The sequence below is a fragment of the Oncorhynchus nerka genome, linkage group LG3 (genome assembly GCF_034236695.1).
Source record: "Oncorhynchus nerka isolate Pitt River linkage group LG3, Oner_Uvic_2.0, whole genome shotgun sequence".
NCBI classification, from domain to species: Eukaryota; Metazoa; Chordata; class Actinopteri; order Salmoniformes; family Salmonidae; genus Oncorhynchus; species Oncorhynchus nerka.
This window is the reverse complement of record NC_088398.1, coordinates 55,173,060-55,187,716: the sequence shown is the minus strand read 5'-3', so window position 1 is coordinate 55,187,716 and position 14,657 is coordinate 55,173,060. Positions and strand designations below refer to the sequence as shown.

At 41.9% G+C, this 14,657-nt stretch overlaps 1 protein-coding gene across 1 annotated transcript in view; it reads right to left on the bottom strand.

Annotated features, from left to right (window-relative positions):
• The window catches only part of lrp1bb (low density lipoprotein receptor-related protein 1Bb), a 103,263-nt gene that overhangs the window by 34,953 nt on the left and 53,653 nt on the right, over nucleotides 1–14,657 (bottom strand). Inside the window, 8 exon segments of the mRNA XM_065005692.1 lie at nucleotides 6,938–7,057; nucleotides 8,222–8,341; nucleotides 8,986–9,102; nucleotides 9,473–9,566; nucleotides 9,855–10,003; nucleotides 10,174–10,362; nucleotides 10,600–10,799; nucleotides 13,031–13,212. Coding sequence (XP_064861764.1) covers nucleotides 6,938–7,057; nucleotides 8,222–8,341; nucleotides 8,986–9,102; nucleotides 9,473–9,566; nucleotides 9,855–10,003; nucleotides 10,174–10,362; nucleotides 10,600–10,799; nucleotides 13,031–13,212 — 1,171 coding nt within the window.

Genomic DNA, 14,657 nt, shown 5'->3' with positions numbered 1-14,657 from the left:
AGATATTATCTGTCGGAAAGATATCAGTTTGTCTCTGTGAATGGTTTGTCCTCTGACAAATCAACTCTCAATTTCGGTGTTCCTCAAGGTTCCGTTTTAGGACCACTATTGTTTTCACTATATATTTCACCTCTTAGGGATGTCATTCGAAAACATAATGTTAACTTTCACTGCTATGCAGATGACACACATCTGTACATTTCAATGAAACATGGTGAAGCCCCCAAAATTGCCCTCGCTAGAAGCCTGTGTTTCAGACATAAGGAAGTGGATGGCTGCAAACGTTCTACTTCTAAACTCAGACAAAACAGAGATGCTTGTTCTAGGTCCCAAGAAACAAAGAGATCTTCTGTTGAATCTGACAATTCATCTTAATGGTTGTACAGTCGTCTCAAATAAAACTGTGAAGGACCTTGACGTTACTCTGGAACCTGATCTCTCTTTTGACAAACATATCCAGACTGTTTCAAGGACAGCTTTTTTTCCATCTACGTAACATTGCAAAAACCAGAAACTTTCTGTCCAAAAATGATGCAGAAAAATTAATTTGTTACTTCTAGGTTGGACTACTGCAATGCTCTACTTTCCGGCTACCCGGATAGAGCACTAAATACACTTCAGTTAGTGCTAAATACGGCTGCTAGAATCCTGACAAGAACCAAATAATTTGACCATATTAGTCCAGTGCTAGCCTCCCTACACTGGCATCCTGTTAAGGTAAGGGCTGATTTCAAGGTTTTACTGCTAACCTACAAAGCATTACATGGGCTTGCTCCTACCTATCTTTCTGATTTGGTCCTGCCGTACATACCTACACGTACGCTATGGTCACAAGACGCAGGCCTCCTAATTGTCCCTAGAATTTCTAAGCAAACAGCTGGAGGCAGGGCCTTCTTCTATAGAGCTCAATTTTTATGGAATGGTCTGCCTACCCATGTGAGAGACGCAGACTCGGTCTCAACCTTTGTCTTTACTGAAGACTGATCTCTTCAGTGGATCATATGATTTGAGTGTAGTCTGGCCCAGGAGTGTGAAGGTGAACGAAAAGGCTCTGGAGCAACGAACCGCCCTTGCTGTCTCTGCCTGGCCGGTTCCCCTCTCTCCACTGGGATTCTCTGCCTCTAACCCTATTACAGGGGCTGAGTCACTGGCTTACTGGTGCTATTTCATGCCGTCCCTAGGAGGGGTGCGTCACTTGAGTGGGTTGAGTCACTGACGTGATCTTCCTGTCTGGGTTGGCGCCCCCCCCCCCTTGGGTTTTGCCATGGCGGAGATCTTTGTGGGCTATACTCGGCCTTGTTTCAGGATGGTAAGTTGGTGGTTGAAGATATCCCTCTAGTGGTGTGCTTTGGCAAAGTGGGTGGGGTTATATCCTTCCTGTTTGGCCCTGTCCGGGGGTATCATCAGATGGGGCCACAGTGTCTCCTGACCCCTCCTGTCTCGGCATCCAGTATTTATGCTGCAGTAGTTTGTGTCGGGGGCTAGGGTCAGTTTGTTATCTGAGTAACTTCTCCTGTCTTATCCGGTGTCCTGTGTGAATTTAAGTATGCTCGCTCTAATTCTCTCGTTCTTTCTTTCTCTCGGAGGACCTGAGCCCTAGGAACATGCCTCAGGACTACCTAGGAACGCGAAGCGAGGCGGCCATCTCTGTTGGTGCCGGAAGGGTATAATACCTGGCATGATGACTCCTTGCTGTCCCTAGTACACCTGGCCGTGCTGCTGCTCCAGTATCAACTGTTCTGCCTGCGGCTATGGAACCCTGACCTGTTCACCGGCCGTGCTACCTGTCCCAGACCTGCTGTTTTCAACTCTCTAGAGACAACAGGAGCGGTAGAGATACTCTGAATGATCGGCTATGAAAAGCCAACAGACATTTACTCCTGAGGTGCTGACTTGCTGCACCCTCGACAACTACTGTGATTATTATTATTATTTGACCATGCTGGTCATTTATGAACATTTGAACATCTTGGCCATGTTCTGTTAAAATCTCGACCCGGCACAGCCAGAAGAGGACTGGCCACCCCTCATAGCCTGGTTCCTCTCTAGGTTTGTTCCTAGGTTTTGGCCTTTCTAGGGAGTTTTTCCTAGCCACCGTGCTTCTACACCTGCATTGCTTGCTGTTTGGGGTTTTAGGCTGGGGTTCTGTACAGCACTTTGAGATATCAGCTGATGTAAGAAGGGCTATATAAATGCATTTGATTTGATCTTAATTGTCTACATTTTTTGCTATGTTATAAATATACATTTAATGTATTAATCTCAATGTGAAGGCCAAGCTGGTTGAGAGTGCCAAGAGAGTGCAAAACTGTGATCAAGGCAAAGGGTGGCTACTTTGAAGAATCTCAAATACAAAATATATTTTGATTTGGTTAACACTTTTTTGGTTGCTGCATGATTCCATATGTGTTATTTCATACTTTTGATGTCTTCACTATTGTTCTACAATGTAGGAAATAGTAAAAAGAAAGAAACACCCTGGAATGAGTAGGTGTGTCCAAACTTTTGACTGGTACTGTATATATTGTATTATTATTATTTCAGTGTCATACTCAAATTGGTGCCCAGCCCACATTATAAGAAACAATTTCTTAGTTGCTGTTCCAATGTGACAACAGGGGCAGGAGGGGGGAGCACGCACGCACGCACGCACGCACACACACACACACACACACACACACACACACACACACACACACACACACACACACACACACACACACACACACACACACACACACACACACACACACACACACACACACACACACACACATTAGGAACCAGCCACTAACAAGATATAAAATAAATACTGACACAGCACTATAGATGATATATAAGAATATCTACTTTATATCTTACTTAGCTCATTAGAGCTTCACTTTTACAATCAAATGTCAGTTCAAATATATCATCATCTTTGAAAATATATGACTATTTTGAGTAGTATACCTGTTTTTTATTTACTTTTGAGCACTTTTTCAACTTTGGCACAGGATCGATTTGTGTCTGAGTGTACTGAAATATCTTGTAAAAAATGCCACTTGATGAAGAGTAACAGCAACTCAGAAGCATAGATAACAATCATAGGGAAATCAATGTAAGGAGGGAGCTGCAGGGAAGTGACATGCCATTATAAAGCATCCTGATGATAGCTTTTTCAGATGTCACTCAAATTAATTTCTGTTGAGATTGGCATGCTGATAACACCCCCCAGACACACCAGGGTTTCCCGGCTAACGGATGAATTAAAAGCCGATAAATACAATTGTAGCTGGCCAAATTGTCCGGGGCTACATATCATACATCCTAATTTCGTGCTCCAGCACCATTCTCTCAGTCCTTGGCCTTATGCGCCTGATACTGAGGAGAGAGAGAGAGAGAAGCCTTGGGATACTGTTGATAGCGAAGATGGAGGCCTATTTCATTGAAGTAAAATGAAAGTTAGAAAGTATGCCTATAGTGAAAAGCCTACCAGGAGAATGTCCTCCACATGGACAAGTTTTTAATATTGTAGCAGACGTAAATGGGAAGAATGTTTGCACGTCCAAATGCAGGCCACTGTGCAACTCGCTATTCAGGTAGGCGGCAACTTTGGAACTGTTTTTTTTGTCTTCTTCTCGTATTTATAATAATTTTATCATAATTATTACTGTATATCATTGTTATTACTGTAGGCATATTTATTAATCCAAACCAGTTCTTTAAATATGCTAAACGTGTTTTGGTTTATTCTGTTGAGACATTTTCGGTGGCTTAATTAAGTTTGATCTCGCTCTTTAATAGTGTGCTCCATATTTAGTTTAAGATATAAGTAGGTTAAATCAAATCAAAGTTGATTTGTCACGTGCGCCGAATACAACAGGTTTCAAAGATGATGACGTTACAGTGAAATGCTTACTTACAGGCTCTAACCAATGGTGCGGGAAAAAAAGGTATGTGTGTGTGTGTGTGGGTAAGTAAAGAAATAAAACAGTAAAAATACATTTGAAAAAAATAGTAGCAAAGCTATATACAGACACTGGTTAGTCAGGCTTATTGAGGTAGTATGTTCTTGTAGGTATCGTTAAAGTGACTATGCATATAAGATGAACAGAGAGTAGCAGAAGCATAAAAGAGGGGTTGGGGGGGGGGGGACACTATGCAAATTGTCCGGGTAACCATTTGGTTAGAAACTGTTGAGAAGCCTTTTTGTTCTAGACTTGGCACTCTGGTACTGCTTGCCATGCGGTAGTAGAGAGAACAGTCTATGACTGGGGTGGCTGGGGTCTTTGACAATTTTTAGGGCCTTCCTCTAACACTGCCTGGTATAGAGGTCCTGGATCGCAGGCAGCTTTGCCCCAGTGATGTACTGGGCCGTACGCACTACCCTCTGAAGTGCCTTGCGGTCAGAGGCCAAGCAATTGCCGTACCAGGCAGTGATGCAACCAGCTCTCGATGTTGCAGCTGTAGAACCTTTTGAGGATCTCAGGACCCATGCCAAATCTTTTTAGTTTCCTGAGGGGGAATAGACTTTGTCGTGCCCTCTTCACGACTGTCTTGGTGTGTTTGGACCAATCTAGTTTGTTGTTGATGTGGACACCAAGGAATTTGAAGCTCTCAACCTGCTCCACTACAGCCCCATCGATGAGAATGGGGACATGCTCGGTGCTCCTTTTCCTGTAGTTCACAATCATCTCCTTAGTCTTGGTTACGTTGAGAGATAGGTTGTTATTCTGGCACCACACGGCCAGGTCTCTGACCTCCTCCCTATAGGCTGTCTCGTCGTTGTCGGTGATCAGGCCTACCACTGTTGTGTCGTCAGCAAACTTAATTATGGTGTTGGAGTTGTGCCTGGCCATGCAGTCGTGGGTGAACAGGGAGTACAGGAGGGGACTGAGCACGCATCCCTGGGAAGCTCCAGTGTTGAGGATCAGCGTGGCAGATGTGTTGCTACCTACCCTTACCACCTGGGGGCAGCCTGTCAGGATCAAGTTGCAGAGTAGGCCTGTTGTAAAATACTGTACATATCATTAGCCTATTGCTGTACATTTGTTGGGTATGGTAGGCACTAGCCTTTCTTAGTAATTGCTGCAATACAGCCTGTTCAAAACATTTGTGAAGTTTTAAACCAGTTCTCAAGTGTTTTGTTTCATTCTGAGCCATTTTCTTTGACCAAATTAAGTTCCAACTGTATTGTCGTGTTAGCCGCAATATAATATCCTACTCATATTTTCTCTATAAATAATGGCGTAACTTACTTTTGATATTAGCCTAATTAAAGTTTAGAAACTTTTGTGGTTTGGTGTGGTGTGGTTATTAGCCCATTATACTGCAGGCCTATGGTACGAAGGTGCTCCAACTGACTTCGACAGATAAACTTGAAGTGATGCTTGTCTTCATAAAAAATATTCTTATTGAAAATGAATGAATAAGCCTCCTCCTGTAAGCCTATATCTTTATAGCAGAGGCAGTAGGCTAGCCTATCTGACAAGGATAATGAAATATACGTTGGTGTAGTAGCATGTCGTTGGCAATATAGGCCTCTCTCTCTCTCTGGGACTATGCCTAAGCTTCTCTTCAATTAAATATATATATATATATATATATTTTTTTTATATTAATATCATACAGTGGACGCCTAAGCCAACAGTATAGACCTATGCATGCAATGCCCTGATGTATTTAGTGTTCAAATCCCCGACAGCTGAACCATGAGGTGGACAATTATTCTTTTAGGAAAGCAAAAACCAATAAAACAATAGGCTATAAAGTTTTCTAATGCTACACATCGAAACACAAGCAACAGTGTTTTTGTCATTTGTTCTAGGCTATTTTTAAGGACACGTAAATGTCCCTCATTGTTTGATAGCACTGGCTGCATGGGTGAACACCCTAGTGGGTTATGCACCCAATGCACATGGATGACCGGTACATTTCTTAAAATGCCCGATAAATTAAAATCTTCCCGGTCATTTGACCTGACGGAAACCCTGACACACACAGTTATTTTTGTCTCAGATTGTCCAATTGAGTCAATTGGTTGAGCCAATTAACAAAGAAAGAACAGGTAAAGAGAACTAGTAATGGAAGAATGAGATTTAAAAACATCTCAAGGACAATGGTTTAGGAGTATGATTTCACTATCCTAATTATCCTCCATATCGCACTCAATTGTTAACTGAACAGCATTTAGGAAATTAATTAAAATGTTACAACTTCTAAAAGAGATCTCTTTAGTTAGTGGCAATTAGTAGCTTATAGCTTGTTTTGAACATCAGAAGAGTTAGTATCAAACAAAACAACCAATACTTTGAGTGAAGAAACAATTGATCTTGAGCTGATCGATTTTCCCAAAGATTATGGCAGCCTATCTATCCACTCAAATAACCATTGGACTGAGATGAAGATGAAAACAGCCTTAAAAGACAGAACACTTTCTAACACTGCACAAAGGCCCAAGAAGGAAATTCATGTGGAACCTTGATCTCTTTCTTCTAGATGTGAGCAGAGCTAAAAAATCATTGAAAGCCTAATCCAGAGGAAGAAGTTGACTTAAAAGTAGAACAACACAGCTCTGTGACTTCCTAGCTTCACAGTTTCAAGTCATGACCGGTGGGAAAGATAGTTGCGTGAGGTTGGAAAGTATCTCTACCACTAAAAATACCCTGAAAATAATACTCTAAACTATTTGTGGGGGTCAAAACACTAAAGACCATAATGCGCTAACTATCCAATGTGATGTCTGCTGTTTTGGTGCCATACACACTACTGAAAAGTCTGACATCCAGTGCTGATAAACTACCAGTCTTTATGGCTGCTTCAACTCAATCAGTACAGAGCAGATTAGAATGAACCCATGCGTACAATTAATTCATTTCCTAATCACAATTTCAACCAAGGAGCAATAAAACTATAGGACTGGTTTGATTTATGATTTTAACGCTCCCCCACTCACCACAATTAGCCTCGTCTGACCCGTCTGTGCAGTCCGGGTCCTCATCACACACCCACAGCTTGGAGATGCAGTGCATGGAGGCCTTGCACTGGAACTGATCTGGGGAACAGGTGCTCTCTGCTGTGGAGAGGAGGGGGTCCAGGTTTACACCAGGCCAAATCAAATCAAATTTTATACAACTGCTGTAGACTTTACCGTGAAATGCTTGTGGGGAAGGGAGAGCAATAGGGGATGGGAGAGTGATAGAGAGAGAGATAAGGGGGAGAGAGAGAGGACAGACATAAGGAGTAAGAGGTGAGCAAACAGCCCAAAAGCCTTGAACACATGGATTAATAACTATAATTTACAGAGGCAGGAACATGCTGTGTTAATAACATGTATTACTATACCTTACAGATGGAATCATCAGCCTCTGATTTAGAAATAACTGACTTGCAAACAGGTTAACACAATAAACAGATCAACCCAAATATCTGCAGTCTAGAAACACCCAAGTCAGTTTAAAACTCAGATAACCATCCATGTCAATGGTTTCCATGTGTTTGATGCCATTCCATTTTCACTGTTCCAGACATTATTATGAGCTGTGCTACCCTTCGCAGCCTCCTGTGATTGGCACAGTGTTCCTGATAAGATCTACTACATTTACAAATGTACATCTACAGTCTGATTAAGAGTGAGAATGCCTACGAGTCCTACAGTGTATTGCGATGGCTGAAGTAATTATACAGTTCTCCTTAATAAAAAATAAAAAAAATGTATACTGATTTTCACTCCATAGTGACTCTCACTCCATCTTGAAATCACAGGCAAGCCAAACAAATGAGGCAACCCACAGACATTTTGTCAGAGGTATAACCTTACTGCTGATAGCTAGAGTTACCATCAAATAATATAAATACCTATCTCTGTTCTCTCTTTCACTTTCTAATTCAATCATAGCTAATCCTCTCACACAGGGAAAGGGCTAAACAAGCATGCCTTTGGAATACCTAATCACTATCTGACTCCCTATTATTTAAGGCAGCACACAAGGGTAGGCTGTCTGAGCTTCACTATAAATTCACCGGTAAGGACCTTTAGGATTATATGTCTCAAACTGTCAGATACCACCTTTACACCTTCACATAAGAATTTCCATCTCATTCTTGTTGAACTGCTGGCAAAAAAAAGAAAAAAAAAGAAGAAAATAATCCCATAGAAGTAGTCTAGCCTAAATTAAAAAGTAATCCTCAAGATTCCTAAAACAATCCCTCTGCTAGTAATTTAGAAGGTTCTTCTTACGACAGTCTGTCTCATCCTCTCCGTCTCCACAGTCGTCCTGTCCATTGCAGCGGAGGTTTAGAGGGATACACTTCTGTTTCCGGGTGCATTTGAACTGCCCTGACAGACATATGTATGTCTCTGAAAGATAAAATAGAGGAGAAGAGGTATAACCAAGTGTCCACTTAGGATGAAAATCATCCATCAACGAAAACATGTAGGACAAAAGGCTGCATCACCTTAATATAAAGTGAAGTTGTTGGCTTAGCAAAGAACCTAATAAAAAATAACAATGCTTTGAAATCAAAGCACATCCACACATGGGCTTGTTATTGTGACATAAATCCATACTTGTTCTTTTTTTGTATTGCAGCAACATGTCTTGAAAAGGTATCAAGCGGTAAGAAAGGTATGAAGCTGCTGGGTAACGTATTGTTTGATTTTCCATCTGAACATCAACAGGTTCAGTGTGAAAGTCAGTAACAACTACAGTCTTCTTTAATGGACATGTTATTGTGGCCAGATACCAGACGTGTGTTTTTGTGTTGAAGCAAGATGTATTGAAAGGCATCATTAAAGGTATAAAGCTGCTTGAAGACGTATTGTTTATCTTCTATTCCCCCCGAACATCAACGGATAACAGACTCCTACAGATAGACTCAGTGTGAAGGACAGTAACAACAATAGAAATATTATTCCTAGAACTGGGAAGCCCCTTAGACCATGGCAATTTGACTTCACCAATCTTCGTGAATGGGGATGCATGTTCCAGTCTTCCTCCTTACCACAGTTAGCCTCATCTGAGTTGTCTCCACAGTCGTTCTCCCCATCACAGATGAAGGGAGGAAGAGCACAGAGGCCAGTGCCACACTGGAACCGACCAGGCTGACATTTGAATTCAGCTGCATGAAAATTAGCAATGTTATCTCAGAGAATGCAAAGCCAGCCAATTAAAGTACTTGTACACTGAACATTATGTATGCTCACGTATTATGATAAACTACACATTCGTAATAAAAAATATAATTAATGACAATGTAAAACAGTTCTTGCATTTCTGAAAAGCATGTGTAAACATGCATTTAATACAAGTTCTTCAAAACGCAGAATATTATTTAAAATATTCTCAGATCACAGTAAAAGATCACAGCAAAAATGTTTAATAAAAACAAAAGTAGTTTCCAAGGCTGACTGACTTTGGCCTATCATACCAGGATCCCCAGTAAGTCCAGTAATGCATAGTTTGTATAAATTGGAAAACATGGTACTCACGACAGTCAGCAGGCTCGTCTGAGCCATCACCACAGTCATCAACAGTGTCACACTTCCACCAGAAAGGAATACACTCATCGGTCCCGCAGCGGAACTACAGAACACACAAATTAATCAGACAGAATTCTAACTCAACACAAAAAATGGATTCTAGCTTTCCATTCGAGTTGTTCAAAGCATAACAAAGCAACACTACTATTTTCATGGGACTTAAGCTATAGAAGCAAGGCAGGAAAGAAGAGAGAGTGTGATATAAACAAAGAGAAAAAGCATGAAACAACAGATCTGCCTTAGGGAAAACCCAGAATATAATAACAAACTGGAAAAGAGTTACCATATTATCTACAAGTGCCGAGGAGAGTGTGAGGGACTAGGCACTGACCTGACTTGCAGTGCAGTTGGAGAGGCAGGTTTTATTATCAGCGGCGAGGTAGAAATTAGTTGGACAAGCACACTTGTGTTCCCCGCTGGGGGAGAGGAGACACAAGTGGCTACATCCTCCATTGGCCACCTGACACTGGTGCTTGGACACTGCAGAGGGAGGAGGAAAGAGGGGGGGCAACACCAAAAGTACAACATCATTAAATTGAACACTAGCCACATTCTTAATATCATACCCTATATAATTACATCCTATATAATAATAGCATAACCATGGGCTGGCAGATGAGGGGACTGCTTGGCTGGGTGGGTTACTCTACCTTCAGGTTGGCGTAGTGAATGGTAAATCTTAACAGACTTGATGGCTTGCCAGGAGTTAAGCAGCTCTATCCCCTGGGCCCCAGTTGTTTTATGTGCCCTTCGGAGTGATTTGGATTTCCCATCCGTCCAGTAGACAAAGTCCTCAAACAGTGTCAGACCCATCACACCTTGGATGTGGTCATAAGACACTGGGAAGAGACACAATACAGGCAAAAGAGAATCGCCATTAGTGGATGAGCATGCAGCATGACAGCAGATCTGTCAACAAATGATCAGCAGTGTGTTGTAACCAGACCTGTGTTTAAACATATTAGTTTTCTTTCAAATACTTTCAATACTTCTAATACTTCCATTATTCTCCAATTTGTTTTGAGGAGGTGAGGAGAGAGGATGCAAGGAAATGTACCCATTTTATTCTGCCTCACCTTTATGTCTCTGGGAGCCCTCCATGTTGGCAAACAGAATATGGTTGTCGTCAGCCCAGTACAGCCTCTTGTTGGTGTAATCTATAGTGAGGGCAGTTGGGCTGTAGATCTCCTTGTCGATGATAACGACCTGCCCACGGCCATCCATGCCCACACGACCAATATAAGGGGACTCACAGCAGTCCACCCAGAACACATACCTACACAGGGAGGAATGTGGTGAGGTCTTAGATGTCACTAGCAGAACATTTTAAAAACAGTAGGTTAAATGTTACCAAAAGTTATTTGCATTAGGACCTAGGATCAAGAGAAACACTCAAGTTTTATAATACTAAATCTCTTGACACATTGATGAAAATAGTCATGGCCTCTAAACCTTCAAGCTGCATACTGGACCCTATTCCAACTAAACTACCGAAAGAGCTGCTTCCTGTGCTTGGCCCTCCTATGTTGGACATAATAAATGGCTTCCTATCCACCGGATGTGTACCAAACTCACTCAAAGTGGCAGTAATAAAGCCTCTCTTGAAAAAGCCAAACCATGACCCAGAAAATATAAAAAACTATCGGCCTATATTGAATCTCCCATTCCTCTCAATTTTTTTGGGGAAAAAGCTGCAACTCACTGCCTTCCTAAAGACAAACAATGTATACGAAACACTTCAGTCTGGTTTTAGACTGAGACTGCACTTGTGAAGGTGTAAATGACCTTTTTATGGCATCAGACCAAGGCTCTGCATATGTTCTCGTGCTCTTAGACCTTAGTGCTGCTTTTGATACCATCGATCACCACATTCTTTTAGAGAGATTGGAAACACAAATTGGTCTGCACCGACAAGTTCTGGCCTGGTTTAGATCTTATCTGTCTGAAATATATCAGTTTGTTTCTGTGGATGGTTTGTCCTCTGACAAATCAACTGTTAATTTCAGTGTTCCTCAAGGCTCCGTTTTAGGACCACTATTGTTTTCACTATATATTTTACCTCTTGGTGATGTCATTCGGAAACATGATGTTAACTTTCACTGCCATGCGGACAACACACACCTGTACATTTCGATGAAACATGGTGAAGCCCCAAAATTGCCCTCCCTGGAAGCCTGTGTTTCAGACATAAGAAGTGGATGGCGGCAAATGTTCTACTTTTAAACTCGGACAAAACAGAGATGCTAGTTCTAGGTCCCAAGAAACAAAGAGATATTCTGTTGAATCTAACAATTAATCTTGATTGTTGTACAGTCATCTCAAATAAAACTGAAGGACCTCGGCATTACCCTGATCTCTCTTTTGACAAACATATCAAGACTGTTTCAAGGACAGCTTTTTTCCATCTACGTAACATTGCAAAAATCAGAAACTTTCTGTCCAAAAATGATGCAGAAAAATGTATCCATGCTTTTGTCACTACTGCAATGCTCTACTAAATAAACTTCAGTTAGTGCTAAACATGGCTGCTAGAATCTTGACTAGAACCCCCCAAAATTATCATATTACTCCAGAGCTAACCTCTCTAAACTGGCTTCCTGTTAAGGCTTGGGCTGATTTCAAGGTTTACTGCTAACCTACAAAGCATTACATGGGCTTGCTCCTACTTATCTTTCCGATTTGGTCCTGCCGTACATACCTACATGTACGATACGGTCACAAGACGCAGGCCTCCTTACTGTCCCTAGAATTTCTAAGCAAACAGCGGGAGGTAGAGCTTTCTCCTATAGAGCTCTATTTTTATGGAATAGTCTACTTATCCATGTGAGAGACGCAGACTCGGTCTCGACCTTTAAGTCTTTATTGAAGACTCATCTCTTCAGTGGGTCCTATGATTGAGTGTAGTCTGGCCCAGGAGTGTGAAGGTGAATGGAAAGGCACTGGAGCAACGAACCGCCCTTGCTGTCTCTGCCTGACCGGTTCCCATCTCTTCACTGGGATTCTCTGCCTCAAACCCTATTACAAGGGCCGAGTCACTGGCTTACTGGTGCTCTTCCATGCCATCCCTAGGAGGGGTGCGTCACTTGAGTGGGTTGAGTCACTGACGTGATCTTCCTGTCTGGGTTGCCCCCCCTCGGGTTTGTGCCGTGGGGGAGATCTTCATGGGCTATACTCAGCCTTGTCTCAGGATGGTAAGTTGGTGGTTGAAGATATCCCTCTAGTGGTGTGGGGGCTGTGCTTTGGGAAAGTGGGTGGGATTATCGTCAGACGGGGCCACAGTGTCTCCCGAACCCTCCACTATTTATGTTGCAATAGTCTCTCTCTCTCTCTCTCTCTCTCTCTCTCTCTCTCTCTCGCTCTCTCTCTCTCGCTCTCTCTCTCTCTGTCTCTCTCGCTCTCTCTCTCCTGTTCTGCCTGCGGCTGTACCCTGACTGTAGATCCAGGGCTAGGTCAGTGGGGTTAGGGTAAGAGGTCAGAGGATAGAGGTCAAAGTGTCTGATAGAGTACCCTGACTGTGGATCCAGGGCCAGGTCAGTGGGGTTCCTGATACCAGTGCTGACCAGGACAGAGGGGTACAGGCCGTTAGCTTTAGACACCTCCAGGCTCTTCCTCTCGATGTCACACCAGTACAGGTTCTTCCCTATCCAGTCCAGGGCCAGCGCACTGGGGACGGCTGTACGATGGACTATCTGGTGAAAAGGAGAGGGGGGTATAAACAACTAGCAGAGACAATGACAACAACAAACTAAACACTCATTATATGATTAATGATTAATGATGGTAGAATCCTACAGTAACTCAGTCAATGTCTCTCATTTCAGGCAGCTTTTGAATTAGCGAACCAGTTGTTTTGAATAAACAATGATAGTGCCAGCTGGCACATGAAACTGGTACTTTGAAACACTATTTAAAACCCAAGAACACCCATGCAATCTGCCATTAAAGGACATGATGCACTTTGAGGTCTGCTTTATCATCATTTGCAAGAGAAATATAGCCTTGCCAAGGCGACTAGGCTGTATTTTAAGCAGTAATTTAGACTAAACTGGAACTTTAAATAGTCTCCAAAATGTAACAGATTTTGTTTTCCATCAGAAAAAGGCACTCCGAAGAAGGTAAAAAGACAGAGGGAGAAAGTGGTTAATATTCAACACATTAAGTAGAGCCTGTGATATTCTGCTAGCCCCTCTATTCTTGTTGCATTGATTTAAAAGGTCATCAACTGTCAAAATAATGTTTTTCATGAAATTGGATGATATTTAAATGAAACCAGATTAAAGGATGATGACCAAAGTCTGAGAAATGACTGTTACTTCTACATTGATAAAGTTTGACCCCTCTCCATGTCAAACACTTTGATTTATGATTAAGGGAACAAGGTAACATCACGTTAACTCTCATTTTAATACACCAATGGCAACAAGATATTCTCTAACCTGATTTAAGTAAGTTCCGCCTTGTAACCAACACCGGAGAAGGAGTGTTTGCAGAGAGGGCGTGGTATATATAGCTATTCTACTGGTGCCAATATTTGACTGTAGGGTGTCAGCAAATATAATGAAAAGTTTACCTCATTCATCTATGGCAAAGATACTTATACGGTATGTTTCCCCTTTAATATGTGTCTGGTGTTAGCTAGTTACTGGCTAGCTAGGTCTTCAGCCAGCATAGAACAAAAGGGGGTGAAGGGTCGTTCAAAACTCAGACACATTTGTCAAGTCAACACATCCGTCAGTGCTGCTGTGAACCGGATTACAAGAGACATGCCAAACAGGAGATTTATATGGAACAAAATTCATTTTTGATGCAATTCTATTATAAAGACAGTTGTGGCTTTACCAACTTGAACCAGACCTGACATTATTCAGGAGTGTGCAACATTTCAATGTTAGATAGACATAGATTAACCCATGTTGTAGTTTATCATGCAGATTTGTCAGGACATCGTAATTTATGAAGCTCATTCTGAAATACAACATAATTTCTGTCCCAGGGGATTGCACTGTGTGCAAGTCTTAAAATTTAGACCCCAATTATTTGAATTAGGTGTTAGCAAAAACCTGTAAACTCCTGCGTATAAGAAAACTGTGGCTGTCATGACTACATTTGCTCTCATGTACTGAACAATATTCTG